Genomic DNA, 24,652 nt, shown 5'->3' on the forward strand with positions numbered 1-24,652 from the left:
GTGTCAGAGTGTAATAAAATGCAACTCCCAACGGTTGGATCTGATTTAAGACTGCAGCTTTGTACCCCTCTGATTCAGCTCTTTCATGATTCATATGATGACAGAAATACAAAGTTAGAAAAACATGAGGGATAAAATACTAACATAAACTGCTAGTAAGAGTATTTCATGGTATTGTAGATGTCCATAGTAGGGCCATAGCTACTATTAAGGTCATGTTATATATTTGTTATTTAGTTTTATTAATAAATAAGAAAATGTTAACAGCGTTTATTTTTTTTTAACGTAAACATTTCAAGGTGTGATAGTTTGTTTTTGCAGCGGTCAAGGAACCACGTGACATTTGGCCCCAGCACCGCCCCTCTCGTGACGTCGCCTTCCTTCCTTTCCGTCTTTCCTCCGCTGTTAGCAGAGTTAGCGCTAGCAGGTAGCCCCCAGCAGCTGTCGGTGGCACTCAGTCAGCCAACCAGTCAGTCCGAGTGGTGGTGCATTTGTAACCGTATCCTCCTTCCATCCCGTAAGACACACCGTGGACGGCCGGGTCGTTTCTCCGGGAGCCAGCTGCTTCACCTCCTCGGGCTAACGTCACCTGTGGTAAATTACTGTTGTCCTCGCTGTCACGACAGGAAGAAGCTCCGGGACATGGCCAGACCAGAACAAGTCCTGGTGCTAGAGCCACAACATGAACTGAAGTTCAGAGGTAAGGTAAACGCTGAACCAGAGGGCAGGGCCGGGTGCTAGGTAGCAAACGTTCACCACGGAGTCGTTATTAACGGCCACCGCATCGATCTCTGCATTGGCCAGTTACGTGTGCAAATGTGTCGTTATGAGTTGGTGCCGTTATTAAAATTAGATAGACGGTCAATGCTAACGTTAGCTGTAGTCTACACTGTGTGCACGACAGCAGTGGCGATGACAGATGAAACGACACTGTTTCTGTGTGCGACGATGCTAACTAGCTAGGTAGCATTTAGCTAACCTAGCTAGCAAGTCAAACTCCTAGCTGTCATTGCAGCGTCAGGGCAGGCCCCCCGTCACATTGCTCTAATCCACATTCACTGATTTGCTCCATATGCTTTGGTTTTTTTTAAATGGTCTGATAGCTCGTAAAACACCGTGATGTGATCTACCGTAATACTTTTGACATACGCCTCCCTGTAGATGTTACGAACACCCGACTGCCAAGCAGCGACTATTCTAGCAATTTCTGCGATCAGGATGTAATTTCTTAGCCTCATTACCATGCTTATTTCACGGGTTTCTAATCTAGCAAGCTGTGTTTGGGAGATTTGCCAGTTTACTTTCACTGTGCAACCTAAAATCCTTTCCAGCTTTTCTGTATACAGGCAGAAAGATTGTGAAAATACAGACTTAGCTGGTATGCCAGGGATAATGGCTACATTCTGAGATTACTGCCTTTGGGTGTGTGTGATATTGCTGTAGAAATGGGTCAAGTGATGGCCTAAAGAGATGGGCTCAGTCAGTAGCTGTTTGTTCTCTGATTGATTATTGCAGAGATTGGAATGCAGCGATAACCCAAGAATAAGATGCATACTTCCCACCCAGTTACTGATGCTCAGTGCATCTGATTAGAGCAGAAAGGGAGGTGAGGTGAGCGACCACAGTGAGGTTACTTGTCCAAAACACATTTCTAAAAACCAAGGTTCAGTTTTGAAAAGCTGTTAAATGTTCCGTTAAACATGATCAGACAGTCTAATGAGGGTGATCTACGTGCTATACAAGCAACAAAACAAAAAACAGTAATTTTCCTACAGTGTCCAGGTTTTGGCTGAGGGCGGGGCATGATTAGTGACGTAAATGCTTGCACACTTTGCTCCTCTTACCACTGTTTAAATGTTTAATGTGCGATGTTTACGACAGACTCTGAGGAGCACCTCACAAACACTAATTGTAAATTCATCCCTGCAGACACACAATGTACTTATGTACTTTATCATACATGCCCACTCGGTTTTGAATCTCAACTAGATAGCTAAGCCATGCACACAAATGACAAAAGCCCATTCCAGTAAATACGAGTGTAAATTCTCCCACCCTGAAGTCACCGTGCTGTTTCTCTGTGTCCTCCTCAGGCCCGTTTACCGATGTCGTCACTGCCACGCTGAAGCTCACCAACCCCACGGATAGAAATGTGTGTTTCAAAGTCAAGACAACCGCGCCTCGCAGATACTGTGTGCGCCCAAACAGTGGCGACATTGACCCCGGAAACTCCGTCAATGTTTCTGGTTCGTACAAATGTTTGCATCTTCTGCCAGCATCGGTGAAAAGCCCGGTCAAAACCACGCATCTCCTTCAGATGATACTGATGCAATCAGATATCTGTATTTTTGACTTGGTGCATTAATATTGTGATGATCTATATTTACTTTCAGACTATATGTTTAAATTAGGGCTAGGTATTTGGTATTTGGTATCTGAGGGAAAAAAATCACTACATCTGTGGATCTAATGGCCAAGCAGGAGGAGGCATTTATTGATAAGTTCACCCAGCACTACCGCTTACATAAGTAGTATCATTTTACTCGAATGCAGGCTATAACAAGACCGTGTTAAAGTTGTATCAAGCTACCATACATTACCAACATGAATCTTCCAACCTCAGTTCCATCAGTGATTGTACGGATACATCAGGAGGCATATCTGTACAATCTTTGCAGTCACTGGGTAAGCACACTCTGCACATACTGATAAACCTCTATCGGTTGTATGACTGTCATGGAAATCAAACTCATTGTACTCTTCAATGACTAAATAAATGATCATCCAGGCAGGTCACAGTGTAACCCAGATCATAAACCTGACTGACGTCTTTTCATTTACAGGTTGCGTAATACTTGTTATGAGGCCAAGTTACTCTTTCCCTAACGTTCTGGCTCTCCTTTCTGTCATTGTTTTGGTCCACAGTTATGCTCCAGCCGTTTGACTACGACCCCAATGAAAAGAGTAAACACAAATTCATGGTGCAGTCCATGCTGGCCCCGTACGGCATGACTGACATGGAAGGAGTTGTGAGTACCAGAGCATAATATCTGATTTGGGATTATGTTCTTGTTGATGTATTTATTTATTCCTTGTTCTTGTCCACAGTGGAAGGAGGCAAAGCCTGAAGAGCTGATGGATTCAAAGCTGAGATGTGCATTTGAGATGCCTCTAGAAAATGACAAAACTGTAAGTCTCACTCACGTACTTCACAGGTTTAAACGTATGCAGATTTATGAATCATATCAGATTAAAACATTCACATTGCATTTTTCTAGTCTCCTACCCATCAGCAACACATCACTGTATCACCCATTACATGCTTATTTATTCATTTATGATTCATTTGTCCTTTCATTTCACTCTCTACCACTTCTCTCTGCATGTCCCTTCATCCCCTCCCCCACCCTCACTCTCTCTTCCACAGCATGAGAGTGAAACCAACCAAACTGAGTATTCCTCTCCCTCTTCTGTTAAGTCTGAGCTCTCCACACTGCCCAAGTCAGCCAGTGCCTCGCTGGATGACGGGGAGGTGAAGAAGATCATGGAGGAGTGCAAGCGGCTGCAGATGGAGGTGCACAGGCTACGGGAAGAAAACAAACAGATCAGGGTGAGACGCGCACAAACAAAGAGGGAATATGTCTGCGTTCTCTTTGAGCCTCGTACCGTACACAGACTGACATTAAAATAATAATCATCTGACATGAAATGATTGTTTAAATGACGGCCATCATACAACTAGAGGTGAAAAATTATTTGGTAGACTTTGACATGTGCTGTATTGCTGGAAACTGAACATGAAAACTGAACAACTGTCAGTCATTGCCATTCACCCCCCTCCAATGAGGCTGTAGAAGTTAAAAGCTGCACATATCAGGTGACATTATGTACCAGTGCCAGGGACAATGTTCCCTCTTCCAGGGGTACGGCCAGCAGCCTCTAAATGATTCAATTAAAAATAAATAACCTTTTCTTGCATTGGGCAGAGCTTCAGTCCAAAGGCTCCTCTCTGCTGTACAGGGAGAGTAGCTATCTGCTGTCAAAAATGTCACCAAATTACATCCGGATATTACTGTCAGTAATCCGCCTCAGAAGTCGCATGCCTCCAACAATCAGGTCTTTACATTAAATCTACGCTTTTCTGTATTTCAATCTAGAGGCTTATGTCTTCGTCACACCGAGGCAACAAAGTTGTCGTGAGACTGTAGTGTTGTATTTAATTAAGGGGATTTGTGTGAACTTAGCTCGTGATTGGACGTTTTCCGACAGCACTTTAAGACGGCAACATTCTACCTGCTTGCAACGTCCGTTTGAGTGTGTGTGTGTGTGTGTGTGTGTGTGTGTGTGTGTGTGTGTGTGTGTGTGTGTGTGTGTGTGTGTGTGTGTGTGCGCTGAGCTGGTCTGACTGCTCTGTCTCTTAAACGCAGGAGGACGACGGGCTGCGGAAGAGAAAGGTGACCTCAATGGGCTCGCCTCACTCTTCCTCCTCCTCCGCCATGGCTACCTCGGCCATGAGGGACGAAGGCCTGAGCACCCGCATCCTGGCACTCTGTGTTCTCTTCTTTGTCATTGGAGTCATCATTGGCAAGCTGGCCCTGTAGAGACTCAGACAGACAGACAGACAGCACAGTGACAGACGGGGCGGACGGCGTGCTCGGCAGGACACGTGGTGATGGCGGCAACGGGGATGTCTTCTGGGTTTATGTTTGTTTCTCTTTCTTTTTTAACATTTAAGGCAATACCATGATAGTTTGTCTGGATGGAAAATAATTTAATGTGTAAAAAGAGAATGAAGCAAGTTAAACTGAGGGTTTTTGTCACAGGTCTTGCCTTTTGTCTTCTTTTTTTTGCGTGTGAAATAATCACCACCTCTGATCTGTCCTTTCCATCCATCCCTCCTTCCTAAATGATCTTCCGCAACTTGCACAGGTAACAGTTTAGTGGTGTGTGGGAGTGGCTTCACGCTGAATGAATGTCTTCTGTTGATTCTTTATTGATTCTTAAGTCTTCAAGTTCCTCTCTCACATAGTCTATAAGAAAGATCTAACGCTTCTTCTGATAATCTCTCTTCCACTTATTACTGATAATCTACAAAAAGAGGTGAACACAAGTGATCAGTGAAAGACTTTTTTTTTTTTCTAGATTAAAACTCAATGTATTGTTTTCTAAGCGGTATGTGGTAAAAATGTGAGCCAGTAGAAGCCGCGTGTGTGTGTGTGTGTTTGTGAGTGTGTGTCCTCTTGATTTTGCCTCCTGCAGGAGGGGCTGATGTGACTGTTTGTGGCTGTTTTTATGAGAGGAGATCACAAACAGTGAAATCACCAGCTGTTTCAGAACGAAGGAAGAGGGGGTGGTTTGAAAACTAAACCGTCATCTGAATAGATTTCCTGCACACAACTGAAAAATGGGGTTCTTTGTTGAAAATCAGATTAAAACTTGATTCTTTTTTTTTTTGCCATTTGAAAGCTATAACCGTCAAAATAAAGAATTCATGCTGCATGGTGATGTAGTTAAAAAAGCAAAGCTGTTTTTTAGATTTAGTTCAAGACGTCACACTTACATGTTCTAGGTAATTGCTTCCTCGGGTTGAGAGAGAGCCACTTGACCAAAATGACAATAAATCCCCTAAATTAGTGCACTCGTCATGTAAAACCGACGTTTTCCAACAGACCTTTACAATATATAACATACAGTATGTAACAATAGCTTTTGCCACCTTGTTTAACTTTGCTCATGAAGTATTGTATTTGTGTTCTCTAGTGTATTACAGCAATTTATTATTTTTTTCTTTTCTTATATTATCTTGTAGTCGGATGCTTCTGTTTATAATATTCAAATGCACTATTCAAGTGTCCACTCTGCAGTCTGCATGTAATGACCTGGATTTATTATGATTATTATTTGAGTGTTAACGTTATATTGGCAGAACAAAAAAATAGTTTTCTCAAAAGGGACCATCCTGAGTCTGGTTTATCTCTGTGTGTTTTGTTTCCTTTTCGATTATCCTTTTGTTTTATGTTGGGCTCTGGTGGTTGTGAGATAACTGAGACAACACAGCTGTATTATCTCGGCTGTCACATGACCATCTTAGCAGGTTGTTAAAGAAAAGAAAGAATGGATATTTGTATTTTTCGTTGCCTGAGGGACCTCGGGGAGCAGAGAAGTGGGAATGTGGGCGGCTGGGAGGAGGGCCGACCTGTGAATACACACTACATTGAAGAGGGAAACAAGGCATCAGTGCTTCAGTAATTGGATACTCTTTTGTATGTACATAAAAAATACTTAAGATAACTGGCAAAGTTATTAACATACTGTAGTAAAGGAAGGAAATAATTAAACAACCACCATGGATGATGTAGCATCATAATTAATTAAAATGCATAAACCCCCCCAACTGTCTGCTTCTGTGAAAAGTTTCCTCTTTTAGATATGAGAGAGAGAGAGAGCACGCAAAAACATCCTGGATGCAGAACCACCAACCCAATGCCCTTATTAGGGGATTATTCCATACTGAAATGGAAGTCGATTTTAAAACAATTTTAAACTTAATGGCATAAACTCCACTGATTTTAGAGATCAGTTCAGTTTTCACGTGAAAACAGTTGTATAATGTCTTCTGGGGCTCATAATCAGGGGCCTTGAGACTACAAACTCTTTAAAGATGGCCTCCATTACAAAGTGGGAGTAGCCTACATTTACTCCTACCTGATTGAAAAATCAAAGTATTTGTGAATATGCAAACACTTCATTTCATACGTTTAAATGTTTAAATGACACAATGTCTTCTTCACTGAAACTAAAATGAAAATTACCAATGTAGTGAAATTAATCCAGTACTCTTCAATATATGCATACAAAAAGATCACTTCTATTCAGATTAGTATCCTGTTTCAGGTACAGAACCGACTCTTTTGATATGGCTGCCTGCTGACACCTGATCTAAAACACCTGTCGTGACGTCATTGGTTTGGGCGTGGCCACAGGTTCACCGGTATCCCAGCAGCAGGGAAGTGCACCTGCAGGTTCTCCTAAAAATACTCAGAAATGAGTTGAAGCTCTTTATTGAATGAGACGAAACTGAATATGTGAGAACAACTAAATACACAATAAGGTCATACACAGTCTATGGTGACAATGAGGGCTCCGGAAGTCTCCAGCGGGTCCTACAGCTGTCTGACATATTATTATTATTATTATTCAGCAGATGGAGACAGAAACCCAACCCACTCTCCATAGGGCAACATGACGTCATCGGGCCTTATCCAGGAAGTAGGAAAACGTCAACAATCCTTCCAGCTTCCAGGCTAGGGCGAAGTGTCAGTGTAGCCTAGCGGCGAGGTAGCTAAGCTTGCTTTTCTCGGGTGTTTCGCAGATTTGTTTTATTTATTTTTTTATACTTATTGTAACTGTAGCACCCCAGATATGTCGCTGTTCGCGAAGATATTCGGAGGAGGAGGAGGAAAAGGAGGAAAGGGACCGAGCCCACAGGAGGCTATCCAGAAACTCCGAGAGACGGAGGAGATGCTAACGAAGAAACAGGAATTTCTAGAGAAAAAGATCGAACAGGAACTGCAAATTGCCAAAAAGAATGGCACGAAAAACAAAAGAGGTGAGACATCGGGGCGTATTTTCTGACAGTTTCTCGGCTTTATCACCAAATAGCCCGGGTCCACAACCCGGAGCTAAATGGCAGCACGCTAGCTAAGTTGGCTAACTTTCCCCATCTGTCAGAAGTGTCGGCAGCCTCACCTACCGTCGGTGTCGTGGCCACGGCTGCCACCCGAGATAAGTGACTGTTACGTCGCTTGTGTTACAGATGTAATCATCTCATGCTTGACTATCGCTGCGGTAACACTAGCCTTGTCTTCCCCCCCACATCTCTGTGATGATCATTTTTTCGGCTGATTGATCGGTGGCCATTTAAAAAAAATCTAAAAGGTGTGGCAAGCGGTGCAGCTCCAGCTGTTGGACTACAGATAGACTATCAGTACAGATGTTGGCTCGGTGTGTACGGACAAGGGTCGAGCATTGGAGGTGCTCGTGTTAAAAGTACGTGCTGTCACTGTCAGAGAGGTGGGCGTGTTTGCACCTTGGTCTGAAGTCTCCAGCGGGTCCTACAGCTGTCTGACATATTATTATTATTGAGGCTAATAATGCTAGAATACAAATACAAAGACCCATGAACTTTGTTTATCATCAGGAGGAACGCTTGTGAATGTGGTGGGTTGGTTGTTGAGTTTATTATGATTGTAAGTAGACGTTCCGGGCTGACGATACTGCTAGAATACAGATCAAGAGGTCATCCAAAAATGTAGAATAAATCCTTGAGGATCACGAATATCCAAAACAAATGTCATGCCGACCCGGCTAGTAGTAGTAGAGATATGCTGCTCTCGATTAAAGAACTGGAGAAGGAGAAAAAGCGATGGACGGACTAATGGATTGATTTATGTCGCCTTAAGTGGGGAAAAAATGTAATTTGTTATTGCAATGATGGGATATGAAACTATATTGCCCTGCCTCTCCTCATACTTTAGGTTATCAGTTCAGTGAAAACTTACTGAGGGTTGGTAAAGAAGTGGCTGACCTCTTGGTGTTACACTGCATTCAATATAAAGCAATAAATAATATAATATCAAGCAATAAAAAGCTTTGTTATCGCTTGAATACTTTAATCAACTTTAATCAAATCGATCAAAGGTTGATCAAATGAGTGAAGCCAGTCTTAGTCTTGAACCTGTTGTATAGTTTCACTGCACTCTATCTGAGGTTGTGCTCATGTGAAAGCTGTGGCTGAATCATTTCTACTTTCCGTCTCGTCAGTCGAGTGCCAGTCACAAGCTATATCTAACACTCCTCCCTGTTGACCTAAGAGTCACTAACACGGTAGATTGGTGAGTAAGCATTATGTCAATGATTCCACTCGGTGCTGGATCACTGTCATTTCACAGGATATGCCATGCAAATGTTTCACCACGTTTTCAGGCTCTCGTTGCTGTTAAAGGACAAAACAATCCCCCCCCCCCCGATTCACAGTTTTACCTCCTGTCAGTGGAATGCAATCAATCTATTTTTGGGACAATAAACTGTCTTTCGCTCCTCAGCGGCCCTGCAGGCTTTGAAAAGAAAGAAGCGGTACGAGAAGCAGCTCACCCAGATCGACGGCACGCTGTCGACCATCGAGTTCCAGAGAGAGGCTCTGGAGAACGCCAATACCAACACTGAAGTGCTCAAGAACATGGGCTTCGCCGCCAAGGCCATGAAGTCTGCCCATGAAAACATGTGAGAGCGAGCACCCAGTCACTGATTTAAGTTCTTTACAATTGTATTGATTGTGAACTGATGTAAAGCCTGTTTATAAAGGCTGCTTCTTGATTGCGTTCATGGGAAAAAGAGAGGCAGTCTGTTTTCCATCAATAGAAAGATTATCAGGAATATGCTTTGCTCGTAACAAAATACAGAGGATTTGAGTCGTATGCATTAATACCTCGCTCATCCAAACCCATTAGCACCGGATGTTATTATGTTATCAGTGACAGGATCAGAAACAATAGCAATATATAGTAAAAACATTTATACACATTTACCTGCCAAAATGACAATAAACATACTTCTAACTGTATCAAATGGTCAGTGTGTGTCGGTTAGAAGGTGTAATTCTGTTTAGCTCACGTATGACTCATCCTCTGCATGTTGTTTCAGGGACATTGACAAGGTGGACGACCTAATGCAGGACATCACAGAGCAGCAGGAGCTGGCCCAGGAAATCTCCGACGCCATCTCTAAACCCGTCGGCTTTGGAGAGGAGTTTGATGAGGTTGGGCAGCGCTTTTCAGATAATATATTTAGATAGATATCGGATGGATTTCCTCTGTGTTTAACACACGGTAATAAGTGAAGGACTGATGATGGTGATGACACAGGGTTGACCACAAAGTTAGTGCTGCCCAGCGGTGTTGCGTTTGTTGACCTCTTTGTGTTTCTTGAGTCATGACTCAGGCATTAAGGCTTCCTTATTTTTGAATGGTCTCATTCATAGACCAACTTCACCACAACTGATGGTATTGAGTCATTAGGGGACAATATGGCAGAAAGAATGAATACGCTCTCTTGCAAATTCTCAGTCAAATGACTGGAAGTATTTAGGCAAGACGTTAAACTCACCAAGTGGACAGACGCACCAGATGATACCCCCCAGACTGATTTTATAAAAATAGAAAAACTATTATTTAAGCTGCTTTGATTTACTACAGGTTTTGCATGAATTACTTTGTGATTACCCTCACCTTCAGTGTTGTTCTCTGTGTTTTGCCAGGATGAGCTGTTGGCGGAGCTGGATGAGTTGGAACAGGAGGAGCTGGACAAAAACCTGCTGGAGATCGGCGGACCAGAGAACGTCCCCCTTCCCAACGTGCCTTCTACTTCATTACCTTCCAGACCTGGTGAGAGCCTTTTGAACAGCTGATACAAGGACTCTGTGAGCCTGACTGTGACATCCATAGAAACAAAATATTCTATTCTATATATGATATAATATTCTACTCTATGTATAATATTCTAGTTCTATGGCAGCATCTTTTTTTTTTTTTTTAGTCAAAGGACTTGTCAACACTTTGGGAAATATGGTTAATCGTTAAAAGATTTTGCTATTTTACGTGTGTGGCGATATTTCTCGGCTCTGTGCAGCTGCCAGGTAACCAGTGGAGACTCTATTAATTATTGTTCAAGGCCAAGAAATGGTCCAGCACATAAGCACATTGTTATTTATTAAAACAATGGTATCCGGTACCAGAACAGCCCATTGTCACTGATACCCGATCCAGCTATTTGAGTCAGTATTGGACCGATATGTGATATGAGTATCAGTATCAGTGCATCTGTAGTAGAGATAGAGATATATACTTTTATTTTATTTTCTAATACACCCACCAATGTTTAGACTGCTCTCACCATCCCTATAAAAAACATATAAATGAATGTATTATAAACTAAAACCGTTTAGAAAGGCTTCAGGTCTTTTACATTAAACTGGCTGTGTGTGTGTGTGTGTGTGTGTGTGTGTGTGTGTGTGTGTGTGTGTGTGTGTGTGGCTGTGTGGCTGTGTGGCTGTGTGTGTGTGTGTGTGTGTGGCTGTGTGTGGCTGTGTGTGGCTGTGTGGCTGGCTCACCTCCGTACATCTCCATATCCCCATACAGAACTGAGGTTTAAGTGCTTGTCATCCACCACAATATCGGACATAATTATTGGAACAATTACGACAATATAATGTCCCTTCTCATCGGCCGTTAATATATCGTGCAGACATCAGTCAATCCTCTCGTCTAACTCCTCACCAGAAGGCAAATAATCATATTTTCTAAAATGTTGACCGTTTGCTTCAGGCTCATCTGTTAAAGTAGATGTTTGAGGTGGAGGTTGATCCTGGTTCAGGATGAGTTCTGGAAGCACAACCGCACCCATTCATTCATTCATTCATTCATTCACATCTCTCACAACTGTTATTTCCATCTTTTCACCCCCACAGCCAAGAAAGAAGAGGACGAGGACGACATGGAGGACCTGCAGCGCTGGGCGATGGAAGCCATGTAGACGCAGCGTCGGCCGCATCATACCTGCATCGCAGAGGGAAGAGGAAGGAGCAAGGGGGAATGAATGGACTGATAGGATGTTGTGTATGAGTATATTTTTGTGTGTCTGAGGAGAGCTGACGTTATGTAACACTAGCAAGCAAAAATGCTGTAGACTTTTTTTTCCCCGTCTCCTTCACAAATACAGAGACCCCTGGGTGCTCAGCAGACGAGCCAGTCGGGGGCTTTTATATTGAAGCTCTATCACTGTACTTTGGCAAAGTCACCTAATGTTTTTACCCTGAATTTTAACACAATACTAGCACTTAATGGTCATCGTACTGGGCAGGGCTATCTCAGCGCCCACAGAGTTCATAGTGAGGTGTAATCTTATGAGCTCTGTGGTGCGATAAATGAGTTGTGGTCAGATTAGTGTTAAAGGCTGCATGGCGTTGCTAACATCACTGGAGGACAGGGGCATTTTCATAGATCCTCAATGAACTGTTTCTGACTCATATTTACCTGTTTTGTGGCGTTAAACTGGCTGTTTTTTGTTTTTTTTCCTTCTTGACAAAAATAACAATCCTTTGCTCCTTTCGTTTTTTGTTAATGCTGTTGGAAATAGGACAACAGCTGAGCATGAGCTGGCTGAAGAAGCTATGAGCTGTGTGTTTGCCAGAATTCGAACCTCTTCTTTTGTCTACGGCTGCGTGCTTTTGTCCTTTTCCCTCCTCTTCGCCTCCTGTCGCCATTTCAGCGACTTCTCCCTCCCTTCAAAGGCGTTCTCACCAGTGGTTCTTGTTATTTGGTGTAAATATCCCAAATGTGTCTCTTTTTATATCCTGTATTCTGCCATCACGGAGAGGTTGTGTTGAGTGAAGCATGCAACAATGGATAAATCCCAAATACAGATCACAAGGCACGGCTAGAAAGAGAGATGTTAAACATTTTCATCCTGCTCTGTCTGTCTGTCTCGGTTCTTCTCATAAAAGATTTTTGTTTCAAATTGTATAATGTTGAAAAAATAATAATAAGCTATTGTCACACCTTATTAACTGCATCTTGAAGGAGATAGTGGTTTGTAAAAGATTAGATTATAGTCAATCTACAACATTTTGGAGTTTAAAGGGTGAATTACTTTAGTTTTTCAAAGTCATTATGTACATTTTTTTACATAAGAAAAAAAAACATAACACAAGGATGTATGGACAAGCATGTTTGCATTTCTGTTTTATTTATCAAGATGAGAATATTATTTGCAAAATCATTAAAGGTTTTCAATTCTTTTCTTGTAGTTTTGTCATTTATTATATGTCAGAACATCATAATCCATCACAATGTTCCATAGGTGATGTCCGACCAGCTGACCCCAACCCAAAAATATCTATCAAAGGAAACAGAGGCATTTTAGTTTAAAGAGAGGAACTTAATAGATGCAATGTTAACTATTCATGAGTTTTCCTGCCAGTTATGTTTATACTTACAAGCTAAGAGGTTTAAACTTCTGACTGTTCAGGTTTGCTTAATATGGTATGCATATTTAGAGGGTCATACTTTAACATTGCATGGGGGAAAGCAGAATAATTGTCACTATCATGAATACACAGCTAATACATACATAATATCAATAATAATGATTACAGACTTGATCTATATGGTACTTTTCTAAACCAAGTTACAAAGTGCTTTACAGTTAATGCTAGCACAGAAGCCAAGCAATGTGTTTTCATAGTAGAGGGGACAACCACAATTAATATATCGGGAAATAAATATACAGACTTCTTATTTAGCAACATATTTGTTTTTTCAATTCTGCTCTTGAACAACCAAATGCAACGCGACGTCGCAAGGTAATGACGTCAGGATTTGGGGTGTTCACGCTTGCGCACTGCAGATCCAACGCTGATGCAAGACATTTTCGGCGCAGCATTGTGCCACTGTTCGAGGGACAAAAATTAACCAGATTCCAGTCACTTTTCAGCCCACAAACATGTCAGGAGACGAGGTAAGTCATCTCGGGTCATCCGCTGGTCACTCCGTGTTAGTGGGTAGACTTGTTTGGTGAAAATACGTAAATTATCAGATAGCATCGGTGTTGAGCATGACTTTGGGCCTCGGCACTCCTTCCGATCCGCAGCAGCTCTCACATGGCTGCAGCCGAGCTAGCCTGACCAGACAAAACGTCAAGAAAACTCCCAGCAACGTTACACCAGCGTATCACGATCTGTCACATGTCTCATATTATTAATCCTCACCGTGTTTCATCCATCCGCCCTGTCACATCTGCTGGATACTCAAATTGAAGGATTGACGCGAGCTAGCTAGCTAGCTAGCTAGCTAGCGTTAGCTGGCCGGCATCGAAGCTGCGGTGCTAACGGACGATGTTCTCCAGCAGGAACAAAAAGCGGCCGTTACCGGCTCCAGAGTTAACTGGTCAGAGAGAGTCGAGATGGGTATAACAGTCAGAATTAAGATGTCCAACATTATCAAAATGAAATATCACGAAATACATTTTTTTTTATCTTACTGGCTCTAATCAATAAAATGTTCTTACTGCCATTAAAGATATCCGTTGTTTTAAGAAAACAGATTATCGTGATTTAACCGTTACTAAATTATCGTTAATACGTTAACGTTTGCTCATCTGGGTGCGAAGGCAAACTGGCCCGGTCATTCAGCTGCAACCGTTAACGTTGCAGTATTTCACAAAATTGCATCAGTTAAATGAGATAATAATTGCCCTTAAGACGAGGAAGAGTATCCCAATGTTGCATATCAAGTCCTGTATCACAACATCTGTAATAACGCTTTATATCGGTTGTGTGCCGCTGTCACACAAATGACTGGTGTCTGATTTGCTGACAGGTGTCTGCTGTGTGGCTTCATCTCGATTATTTTCATAATTAATAATCTGTTCAATCACAGAAAATAGTGAAACATCACAATTTCCCAGATTTCAAGTTGACACATTCAGGTTTCTTGTTTTTTCTCTTACAAGCTGTCTAAAACCTATAGATATTAGATTAACTATCATTCAAATTAAAAAAAGTCCCCTTTGAGTCTGTAACCTGATAGTTTTATCGTTTGTGCTAAATATGTCATAAACCGATTCATTTTTGGTCAATTAAGGCTTCATTTAATCTCATCTATTATCTATTACAGCACACTTCAATCGTGGCTGGTCAGTCGTTGAGTCGCTGTTTTATATCAGGGCCCAAAATATGTGACAGCACTTATCTGTCATTTATTGTTATCGGATAACTTTTATTAATGTAAAAAGCCATGGGTTGTATGACGACGAACACCCTGGAAATCTCAAATTGCATTAAAATAATCTGGTATTTTTGTATATCACATTTTCACACTGAAAAACACCAATGGATACAGCTGATTTGAATGTTATAAGAAAAAAACAATGTTAAAAAATACATTTTACACCTCCCAAAACATGAATATCAATAATCACAGAAGTGCAAGCTAGGAAACGATACAACTACTTGAGCAATGGGAAAGGGGGGAAAAGTCGGAAACTTGTCGCAGTTGTAAAACTTAATTTCCTCTCTTTTCTTTTCCTCTTCTTCAGATGATTTTTGACCCCAACATGACCAAGAAGAAGAAGAAGAAGAAGAAGCCCTTCATGCTAGATGAGGAAGGAGGAGAGGGAGTAGGAGGAGAAGAGGCTAAAGAGGTGGAGGCGAAGGAAGCCGAACCAGAGACCGGAGACGACAAGGAGATGGATCTAGATGAAGATGAAGGCAGGAAGAAAGGTTGGAACGGAGAAAGAGATGACTCGGTGTCTGTGCATATTCCTTCATGAGGGATGTTACATCGTGTTGAACCACCAGCCTGCATTGAGTTTGTTTTGTCTTCTCTAGAACCGTCCGATGATCTGAGCGACTTGAACTTCTTCAACCAAAAGAAAAAGAAGAAGAAGCCCAAGAAAGTATTTGAGAATGATGTCGAGGAGGGATTAAAGGTCAGTCACTGCGAAACCACAGCCAGTTCTTCTTCTTTCTCCTCAATAGTAGTAGTCTGCTTATTCCTGTTTGCTTCCATCCTCTCTCTTTCTGATCATTCTGCATGAGCACTTCTTCACTCTCCTTTCATCTCCTCGCTGAACCTCACCTCTCATTGATCCGAACCAGGAGCTGAAAATTGAGGCAGAGCAAACAGAGGTGGTGGAGGAGGACAACCTGGACCTGATGCTTCCCACCAAGAAGAAGAAGTCAAAAAAAGTGGACTTTGATGAGGGAGAGTTGCTGGAGATGGACGACGGTGAGAATAAGTCACTGCGAGCTTGAAGCAGAGAACTAATGGGAAGCACGTGTTTTATCATCATTTTTGTTTTCCAGCTTTGGAGGATGATGAGGGGAAGGACAAAGACGGGATCTCTTTCAGCTCCTCCACAGGACCGACCTGGGCCGGTACTGAAAGAGACTACACTTATGATGAGGTAGGACCGCTGTAAACGCACTCGCAGCCATATTATTTATATATTATTATACAATTCATTTTACATCAGGAAGGACAGCTTGTTTAGTGCAAGGAAATTAGAATATGTACGTTTTGGAAAATGCTGTGATACAGATGAAATGTCGCACTTCCTTGTTCTGTATGCACAAGCAGAAAAACAAGTATCATCAAAGAACGTAGCTGAGAATGAGGAAGGTATCTCAATTCTTACCATCCTTATTTCTTGTAAACTGGAACAAACTATACTAAGTACAAGACTGTCAAAATGTCAATAATATTTCAAACAATTCAAAATGTTTCTCTGGCGTAACTTTTTCAGCTCCTGAACCGGGTCTTCAACATAATGAGGGAGAAGAACCCGGATATGGTGGCCGGAGAGAAGAGGAAGTTTGTGATGAAGCCTCCTCAGGTGGTCCGAGTGGGAACCAAGAAAACCTCCTTCGTCAACTTCACAGACATCTGCAAACTGTGAGCCTCCCGCTCTTCAGACAGACACGTGAACACCTCTCAAACCGTCCCAGTCAGCACCAATACAACATTTTATTAAAGCGATGTCTACAAACTGACCTTTTATGTACTCCATCACAGGTTGCATCGTCAGCCTAAACATCTCCTCGCTTTCCTGTTGGCTGAGCTGGGAACAAGGTACATTTTTGTATTTGCAATCACAATTCATGGATACACTGTAATTGGATTTTATGTCAATTTTTGGCTCTAGTTCCTCAAAAACATTTCTGTGCATTGTTCTGAAAGTCTAATTTATGGGGGGTGTTTTCTATTCACAGTGGTTCCATAGATGGAAATAACCAGCTTGTGATCAAAGGCAGATTTCAACAGAAACAGATAGAAAATGTCTTGAGAAGATATATCAGTAAGTAATTCATTACAGTGAATACACTAGACTATGCAAGTTTAGGCTTTGGTTCTCGCCTTTTTTCCACCAACGCACTCAATGTCTGTGTTCAGCTTTAGTCTGTCGAGTGAAAACAGAAATCCATTTACCATAACATCCATTTATAATGTGAATGTAGCCTATGCTTTGTTCTCCATGAAGGATGGAAGTCCCCAAAAGAAGGAAATGGATATAAACAGAATAAATGAAAGAAGATATCAAATTTAAATTGTTTTGAAATGGAAAACAATGTTGTTGTTTTTTACCTCTCCACCAAGAACGTCTCAAAGGACATTCATATTCCTGCGAGTGCTGCGATGCTAACAGCTGTCTTCTCAATCCCGCAGAGGAATACGTGACGTGTCACACCTGCCGCTCCCCGGAGACCATCCTGCAGAAAGACACTCGCCTCTACTTCCTGCAGTGTGAAACGTGCCACTCCCGCTGCTCCGTCGCCAGCATCAAGACCGGCTTCCAGGCTGTGACGGGCAAGAGGGCGCAGCTGCGCGCTAAAGCCAACTAAAAGACCACCGAAACTGGGCTCCCCTCCTCCTCCTCCTCTCGGCTTCCCCTTTCCCCTCGGAGGGGCCGAAGCTGGGGGGTCGGGTGCCCCTCTGATTTGCTAAAAGGACTCTCTGGATCGAACTGCGGGAGGGTTTGGCTGTTAAGTTGTGTCGTGGCCTGACAGGGCAGAGAGAGTATCTAAAGCTGACAGATTGGGTTCAGGCACCGTGAGCAGATGACGCGTACCACACACACACACCATTGGATGCATTTAATTTGTTGTCTGGCTGACGAACCCTCCACCACCTAAGGTTGTTTTTGTTTCGATTTGCTGTGATTCTTGATTCCTGCCAGATTCCTGATTTGATACGGCTTCTTCATTCCTCTCCCGCTTAACATGCACAAGAGATGAATATTTCTTTGGATGAGGAACAGATGTCTCCATGCAGATTACAGTTAAGCTAAATTGATCTACAATGAAAGAGCGTAGTTGCTCTGGTAATTGTAGCCATGCGGCTCATATGGTCACTCTGCTTTTGTTGAATTCCAGATTGCGTTCCTGTTTCTGTTCTGGCCCGAAAATACACAACTGCCAGTCCAGAATTTTCTGCTGTAGCCTTTCAAGGATAGAAATCAAAATCACTACACGGAGGAAGGTTTGTCACTGCTACTGGTCTGTGACAGCCCCAACGCAGAGCTCATTTTGATCATCTGTTAGCAGGAGATGAACACGCAAGTCAGAGAACTAGGGGTTGATAAAGGGGAGAGCAACTTCTCACTGGAGACTTTGAGAGATCCAAATGATGGTGTGTTTGTAAGTGGCATTGATGAGCAATTTTGTACTTCATTATTGCTTCCTTTTTGACTTTTGAAGTTAAGATGAACACACTTTATCAACCATTTGAGATCTGATGTGGAAATTATTAAAATGACTTTCGTCAAGAAGAGCAGCTTTCCCTGAACATGAACGCCCAAATGCTTCCCCCTAAAAACAGCTTCTGAGCAGACGCCTCTATCCTCTTTATTTTCAAGTATAATTTCAACAAGTTTACACCACAAGCTAGCCAGGATGTGAGGATGTTTAGTCCACTGATGCTGGTTACTACATGATATTGGTTCTGTTGATGTTTGAGAAGGATGTGGATAAGTATGACGGGCTGGAATCATTTTAAAACCTGGTTTTTACAAAAATAAAATATTCCACTCTCTCTCCATTTCTGCTCTCTTTCTGTGTTTACACATTTTGTTTTGTACAGTGTGCCTCTTAACTAGTTCAATATTCAATCAGTTGCTGTAAAAATGTAACCATTGGGACCAGAGACAGTTTGCTGGGTTGATCACCCAGCAGCAGGTTTGCTCCTTGCTCGACATGGTTGCCATGTTGCTGCTTTTACTTAGAACGGCCAAAAGCTGTTACTTGCAAGCAATGTATTTATAGCTGTCTCATTATTTTTAACCAAATATTAATTTAAAGTCTGTTCTAAATGCTTATATATTGTGTAAAGGCCTTAGATTGTTCTTGACTTTGTTGGAACAGCTCTTCCATGCAAAGCACTGAGATTCATGTATTTAACCAGGCAAATACTAAGACTAGTAGTTTCTCAGGTCCACTTAAACCACACATCAATCCCAATGATTATACGGAGCCAACATTTTATTACTAATTATATTCCTTCTGACAGTATGTGATAAAATGGATAATAGAAGGAAATAAATAAAACCGATATGGCACCTGAAACCTTCTTGCACGAACATTCATGATATCTGGCAGATCACCATTTAGAACATAAATTATCAAATTATTCCTTATAGTGTACAGGATGGACATCCTTTTGGGTTACTGCTCATGTTGGTGTGGAGGGAAATGAGCAGGTGGATATTTTAGTCACACTATCACTCAGAATTAAGCATGTAGATCCTACAAATTCCATTAAGTGTTGCAGAAGCAAGGACTTTCATATGTATGAATCAGGGGCATATACACAAGCAGTATGGCAGGATTGGGATGATAATGAAACTGGAGGACATTTATAATATTTACACATGTTGGTGGGTGATGGTTGGCTGGAAAATAAGGGAAGAAAACATCAGCACCATTGACTGAATATATCTTTATATAATATATGATTATCACTCTTCTGAAATAAATCATACAGGTCTCAAGCATAGATTATATCAAATAGGCAAGCACCCAACTGGAAAACACGCACTCTGCAGCCAACCAGAAACAGTTGAACATTTACTACTTCATTGTAGGAAATAATATCAAGAGAAATCGCCCTCTTCAGCCAATAAAGAAGACAAAACACTATTACTTTTAATTGTCAAGTCTGTTGGTGAACAGCAACCATTGTCGCCTTCTCCTCTTGCTTGTCTTGTTGCACACCACAGTCCAGCTGGTGGCGGTAATGCGCCTCTAAAGTGGTTTGCCAGCTTCAAATAAACACTAAAGAAGAAGAAACAGAACACGACCAAGAAGAAGAAGAAGCAGTAACGGCTCTCTCGTTCAGCTTGGTAACAGGCCCCGCAGAAGAACAGTCGAGAAGTCATGCCTCGTATTTATATTGGACGGCTGAGCCACAATGTCCGCGAAAAAGACATTCAGCGGTTATTCAGCGGATATGGAAAGCTCATGGAAGTCGATTTGAAGAACGGGTGAGTGTTTGATAGAAATGCAACCGCGGGTTGAATAATATCGCCTAGGTAGCATTAACGTAACCGTTCATGTGAACGACGTCGGTGCTGGTACAGAAACACGATACGATTTTAACCAAATAGCTATATGTCTTACTCTGCAGGCCAGTCGGCTTGTAAACTTAAACCCCAGAGTTTGTTTCGCGGTTCTTTTGTTCCATTCCTCTACACGGAGTCCCGCTCGTGTGACCAGTGTAGCATGGCCAACATGGCGTCTTTGTGTTGGTTTCATCGCAGTGCTAGCGGGCCCAGATGGCTACAGCTAGCTAGCTAGCTAGCTAGCTTGTTTGATGTACATGAACACATGGCGTGTGGAAAGACACACGACTTCAGCCGCTGTTATAACTTTTTTTTTTAAATGTATATTAAAACTGTCTTTCCATTCCAGCTATGGATTCGTGGAGTTCGAGGACAACCGGGACGCCGATGACGCCGTGTACGAGCTGAACGGGAAGGAGCTGTGCGGGGAGCGCGTGATCGTGGAACATGCCCGGGGGCCGCGGAGAGATCGAGATGGCCACGGTGGGGGTTACCGGGGTGGTGGGCGCAGTAAGTGCAGTCTATTACAAGATACCCTCTCTAACCCCCTTCTCCCTGGGGTTGAGGTGTCTGTGTGGACTGCACAGATAACCCGTTCTGTTGTTTTGCGCCAACTGAGACTTGCGGAATAGGTTTACACTTTGATTATTTCAGGTTCACTTCCACAGTTTATAATCCCAACCATCCCACTATAGTGTCAAGTGACAACATGTTTACTATGGCTCAGATTGCATGCTAATTTTGAGCGCCGCTGGTACTATACTCTATATCATGTTTGTTTTATTTATGTAACCGTATGCCCACATGGAGAAGTTCCTGATCTATATTCTTCTTGCTCACACAGTTAAACTTTTTTCTTTTTGGCATGTTCGGCCTCATCCTGCTGAACAAATCTCATTTCCTACTGTTGAGGGTTGGTGACCTGCTGGTTTTTGCTCCTCCCTAGTGATCATGGGCCACCCTTGATTGGTCTGTAGTTCATTATTGGGGCGGAACAATAATATGCAAGTCAGAAACCTCAAATAGCAGAACTCTTTAGGCTTTAGAAGTTGGCATTAGCCAAGACGGCTTGCTTTCCTAACACCGATTTCAAGGTTCTCTTGGATGATAATTGCTAGTCTGGCGAGCCATGTTTTTAAGGCCTAGACATTCAAATGTGTTGTTTGCACCACAGAAGGAAGCTAATTGCAAATGATCACGACAAACCTAGCGTAAACTTTAGCGTCATCATTAGAACTAGAACATTTTCATGTGAAATGTGTATTTTTTTTAACTTTGGTATATATTTTTATATTCCATATTAACAAAAGTCCTTGATGTTTCAATTTGAAAGAGTCCAGTTGCGGGCTGAGGCTGAGAGTCCATTGAGGCTAAAGATGACTGGCTAAGATGACTGCCTGTCCCGTTTGGCCTTGGCTTTCACCTTACAATGTGTGTGTGAGACCTTTGCCCCCCCCTTGATCCTTGGCTGACCTAACCGGAAGCCATGATGACATCAGCCTTTTGCCAATAGACCAGGGGTGATGGTGAGGATTGCCATTGGTTTTTATGTTGACAACAAACATAAGTGGAGCGGCTCAAGTAACGAACTTACAAACGCCAGAAATGTTGTAAGTGCGAGAACGGGAAAACCAAATTTCGGACCGACATCCGGTCGAATGCCGAAAGATTGGCGTATGCGTTTAAAATTTGATCGAACAGTGTCCTTGACCGCAACTTATGTGGATACCTCCTTTCTGTTTGCGTTACAGGGTTCGGAGGTCTTGAAAGAACATCACTGTTCATTTGTTTACGCAGCTAAACCATCACAGTGTGATGTACCGGAGTAAGGCAGGTTTTTTTTATTGCCGGAAACGGATGCAGTGGTGTTCTTTGCAGCAGAGAACGACATCAAAATGCTGAACAATACAAATGATACAAAGTGGCCACTAGATCATTTATCTGAAGCTTTGTGTTTTGAAAATGGGATCAAAGGGACCCCATGTCATTATTAAGTTCAAATTAATATGCCCATGGACGTTAATCTAGCAGGTCACTGCCTTGTGTTCATTTGATAACCCAGGCCAGTAGTTCATTGTGTCTCGACCATTTCTAACTTTATATCATGTGCTGTTGTTTTTAAAGGTAGCGGTTTCAGCAGCCGGAACCACACTGGCAGGGATAAGTACGGACCTCCAGTCCGTACCGAGTACCGCCTCATCGTGGAGAACTTGTCCAGCCGCTGCAGTTGGCAAGACCTCAAGGTACATGTTCGAACACCAGCTAATGTTTTACCGTGGTGAGGTGTTTTACACTGCAACCGCTCAGACAGAATGAGATTGTCTGCGTATTTGGTGGTTAACTCTTTTTGTGTGCGTGTTCCACAGGACTTGATGCGTCAGGTAGGAGAGGTGACGTATGCAGACGCCCACAAGGAACGCACAAATGAGGGTGTGATAGAGTTCAGGTCCCAGTCGGACTTGAAGAGGGCCATTGACAAGCTGGACGGTACAGACATCAACGGACGGAAGATTCGTCTCGTGGAGGACCGGTCTCGCAAACGAAGGTCTTACTCCGGCAGCCGCTCCAGGTGGGAACACCGCTTAAGCTCTTTAATGCTTCCGACTTCTTGTCAAAGATGCACGCTAAACTGTTGCTAACAAACTTGTAACACTGATATCTATCTGACATTAGATCTCGTAGTCGCCGCCGCTCCCGCAGTAGGAGCCGCAGAAGCTCCAGGAGTCGCTCCAGGTGAGAATGGGTCAAATCTAACAAAATAAGATTCAAGTACAGATTAGAGTTCAACTTCAAGTTTAGACATAGATAAGTAGGAAATAGAGGTTATGTATTGGGTGTTGTGCCAGAAATGAATGAATATCGTTAAATGGCACAGTCATGTAAAGCATTTTCCTCTTTTAAAAAAAAAAAAAAAAAAAAAAAATGTATTCACTACAGGTCTCGTTCCCCTGGCAACAAGAGACGTCGCCATTCCCGCTCCAGATCTGGAAGGAAGTCTCGCTCCAAGTCGGGAGGAAGCAAATCACGATCTCGCAACCGCCGGTCCCGTTCTCGGTCCCGTAAATCTAAGTCCCGTTCACGCTCCCCCAAATCCCGGTCTCCTTCAGCTGGCCGGAAATCAAAGTCCCGTTCAAAGAGTCGCTCAAAGGTAAAGTCGGAGCGGGGTTCTCGCAGTCGTTCCAAGGAGATTTGTGGCGACAAGTCTCCCAGTCATTCAGCGTCCCCGATGGCGAACGGGAAGGAGGAGCCCGTCGCTAAGTCTCCCTCCCGCTCCCCTTCGCCTCTCAAGGATGACCGCCGATCCAAGTCCAGGGAGAAACGCTCCGCCTCCCGCTCAAAGTCTCGCTCAAGGTCTCGCTCAGCTTCTCAGGATTAGTGATTAAAAACGGGAGCGTTTCTCTCATTGTCGAGCTTGATCCCTACGCTGTACATAGTGAGCAGTGTTGTCATACTGGCTTATGCTTCCTGGCTCGTCTACTTTTCTCCTTCAAGTGTTCACTTGTCTTAAACATGTTTTAGATTCAGTTTCCTCAGAGGATGCGCCACAGTAATTATTTTGATTTCTGTATCGTCTGCCTCTAAAAATAAAACTCGAAATAAGCTAGACTTAAAGTCTTTAGAGCTTTTGATTTGAGATCTGTTCCGATAACTTCAACTTGACTGGTAAACCGTAGGTTTGTCACACCTGTCTGTTATAGTCCAAAACTGATTATAGCTTAGTGAAAATGAAGTTGTCTTTATTTTACTTTCATCATTTTAGACACTCAGTTGTGACGGTGATAGTTTGATTTTTAGATCCAAAAAACGTACTAGCATTATAAGTCCATTGATGTCTGGAGCAACCATCAGACCGTTGTTTTCACAGTCAGCTGTGTGGTTGTGGGAGAAAAGTAACGTGTGGCCGGAGCATTGGTGCAGTTTCCCTCTGTGAGCTGCAGTCTCAATACTCTTTCTCATGGAATTGGCCGATCTTTGTGTTTTGTGGTACTCCAGAATGTACATCTGGGATGCAAGAACTTGTACTGCAGAACTGCATATTTACAAAAGAATAAGGGTTTGTATGTCATGTTTGAACAACTTGCATTCTAGGGGGACTCTTCTGATCTTTTAACCTCTTGTACATAAACAGTGTGATCAGCATCAAAAAATATTTCATTCTTTGTTGCTACATATTTTTTTGTAACCTTGAGCAGTTAATATGTGGAAGATCCTTTAACTTTCTGGATATTTTTTTTTTTTTTTTTTTTTTGGTTTGCTTAGAGCTCTAAATGTCTTGTTTTTTTTGCTTTGTTTTGATTGCAGCCCTGATAGTTATTTTCATTTTCTATTTCATCTCTTCTGTGAGTTTGCTCCAGAGGTTGTTTTTGTCAAGTTTCTGCTTATTTAAAGTGTGCCGCTAGTGCTGGAGTTTTTGTACTTAAAAGCTACACGATTCAAATCTCTGGAGTGTCTGTGTTATTACAAACGCCATCAGACTTGATGA

At 42.5% G+C, this 24,652-nt stretch overlaps 4 protein-coding genes across 6 annotated transcripts; all 4 read left to right on the forward strand.

Annotated features, from left to right (window-relative positions):
• Nucleotides 1–353: 353 nt before the first annotated feature.
• On the forward strand, nt 354–6,389 carry LOC116382424 (vesicle-associated membrane protein-associated protein B-like). Of its 2 annotated transcripts, none has more exons than XM_031845467.1 (6): nt 354–700; nt 2,094–2,246; nt 2,926–3,029; nt 3,109–3,189; nt 3,428–3,610; nt 4,428–6,389. In XM_031845467.1, exons 1-6 carry the CDS (start codon nt 643–645, stop codon nt 4,599–4,601), a joined length of 753 nt encoding a protein of 250 aa, XP_031701327.1. In that variant the 5' UTR covers nt 354–642; the 3' UTR covers nt 4,602–6,389. The 2 variants fall into 2 exon arrangements, with proteins under 2 accessions (XP_031701327.1, XP_031701328.1); XM_031845468.1 differs by having other exon boundaries at nt 3,479–3,610.
• Nucleotides 6,390–6,476: 87 nt separating this feature from the next.
• LOC116382425 (charged multivesicular body protein 4b) lies at nt 6,477–12,854 on the forward strand. The gene is made up of 5 exons (XM_031845469.1): nt 6,477–7,609; nt 9,105–9,282; nt 9,703–9,817; nt 10,316–10,442; nt 11,525–12,854. The coding sequence occupies exons 1-5, from the start codon at nt 7,423–7,425 to the stop codon at nt 11,587–11,589; spliced, it is 672 nt and encodes a 223-aa protein (XP_031701329.1). The 5' UTR covers nt 6,477–7,422; the 3' UTR covers nt 11,590–12,854.
• A 608-nt stretch (nt 12,855–13,462) lies between these two features.
• Nucleotides 13,463–18,650, forward strand: eif2s2 (eukaryotic translation initiation factor 2, subunit 2 beta). The gene is made up of 9 exons (XM_031845161.1): nt 13,463–13,572; nt 15,151–15,334; nt 15,443–15,543; nt 15,713–15,842; nt 15,920–16,020; nt 16,360–16,508; nt 16,629–16,685; nt 16,826–16,911; nt 17,280–18,650. Exons 1-9 carry the CDS (start codon nt 13,558–13,560, stop codon nt 17,453–17,455), a joined length of 999 nt encoding a protein of 332 aa, XP_031701021.1. The 5' UTR covers nt 13,463–13,557; the 3' UTR covers nt 17,456–18,650.
• A 1,249-nt stretch (nt 18,651–19,899) lies between these two features.
• Nucleotides 19,900–24,646, forward strand: LOC116382234 (serine/arginine-rich splicing factor 6-like). 2 transcript variants are annotated; one of them, XM_031845115.1, is made up of 6 exons: nt 19,900–20,091; nt 20,519–20,679; nt 22,294–22,412; nt 22,536–22,738; nt 22,843–22,902; nt 23,107–24,646. In XM_031845115.1, the coding sequence occupies exons 1-6, from the start codon at nt 19,985–19,987 to the stop codon at nt 23,543–23,545; spliced, it is 1,089 nt and encodes a 362-aa protein (XP_031700975.1). In that variant the 5' UTR covers nt 19,900–19,984; the 3' UTR covers nt 23,546–24,646. The 2 variants fall into 2 exon arrangements, with proteins under 2 accessions (XP_031700975.1, XP_031700976.1); XM_031845116.1 differs by having other exon boundaries at nt 20,519–20,652.
• Nucleotides 24,647–24,652: the final 6 nt, after the last annotated feature.

Source organism: Anarrhichthys ocellatus, unplaced genomic scaffold (genome assembly GCF_004355925.1).
Source record: "Anarrhichthys ocellatus isolate YVR2014 unplaced genomic scaffold, GSC_Weel_1.0 scaffold5, whole genome shotgun sequence".
NCBI lineage: Eukaryota > Metazoa > Chordata > Actinopteri > Perciformes > Anarhichadidae > Anarrhichthys > Anarrhichthys ocellatus.

Coding starts and splice junctions, on each gene's coding strand:
- LOC116382424 (XM_031845467.1), top strand. CDS start 643: ATGGCCAGACCAGAACAAGTCCTGGTGCTAGAGCCACAACATGAACTG. Junction 701..2,093: donor ACATGAACTGAAGTTCAGAG/GTAAGGTAAACG, acceptor TGTCCTCCTCAG/GCCCGTTTACCGATGTCGTC. Junction 3,190..3,427: donor CTCTAGAAAATGACAAAACT/GTAAGTCTCACT, acceptor TCTCTTCCACAG/CATGAGAGTGAAACCAACCA.
- LOC116382425 (XM_031845469.1), top strand. CDS start 7,423: ATGTCGCTGTTCGCGAAGATATTCGGAGGAGGAGGAGGAAAAGGAGGA. Junction 9,283..9,702: donor AAGTCTGCCCATGAAAACAT/GTGAGAGCGAGC, acceptor ATGTTGTTTCAG/GGACATTGACAAGGTGGACG. Junction 10,443..11,524: donor TTCATTACCTTCCAGACCTG/GTGAGAGCCTTT, acceptor TCACCCCCACAG/CCAAGAAAGAAGAGGACGAG.
- eif2s2 (XM_031845161.1), top strand. Junction 15,335..15,442: donor AGATGAAGGCAGGAAGAAAG/GTTGGAACGGAG, acceptor TGTCTTCTCTAG/AACCGTCCGATGATCTGAGC. Junction 16,686..16,825: donor TTGGCTGAGCTGGGAACAAG/GTACATTTTTGT, acceptor TTCTATTCACAG/TGGTTCCATAGATGGAAATA.
- LOC116382234 (XM_031845115.1), top strand. CDS start 19,985: ATGCCTCGTATTTATATTGGACGGCTGAGCCACAATGTCCGCGAAAAA. Junction 22,413..22,535: donor GCAGTTGGCAAGACCTCAAG/GTACATGTTCGA, acceptor CGTGTTCCACAG/GACTTGATGCGTCAGGTAGG. Junction 22,739..22,842: donor TACTCCGGCAGCCGCTCCAG/GTGGGAACACCG, acceptor ATCTGACATTAG/ATCTCGTAGTCGCCGCCGCT.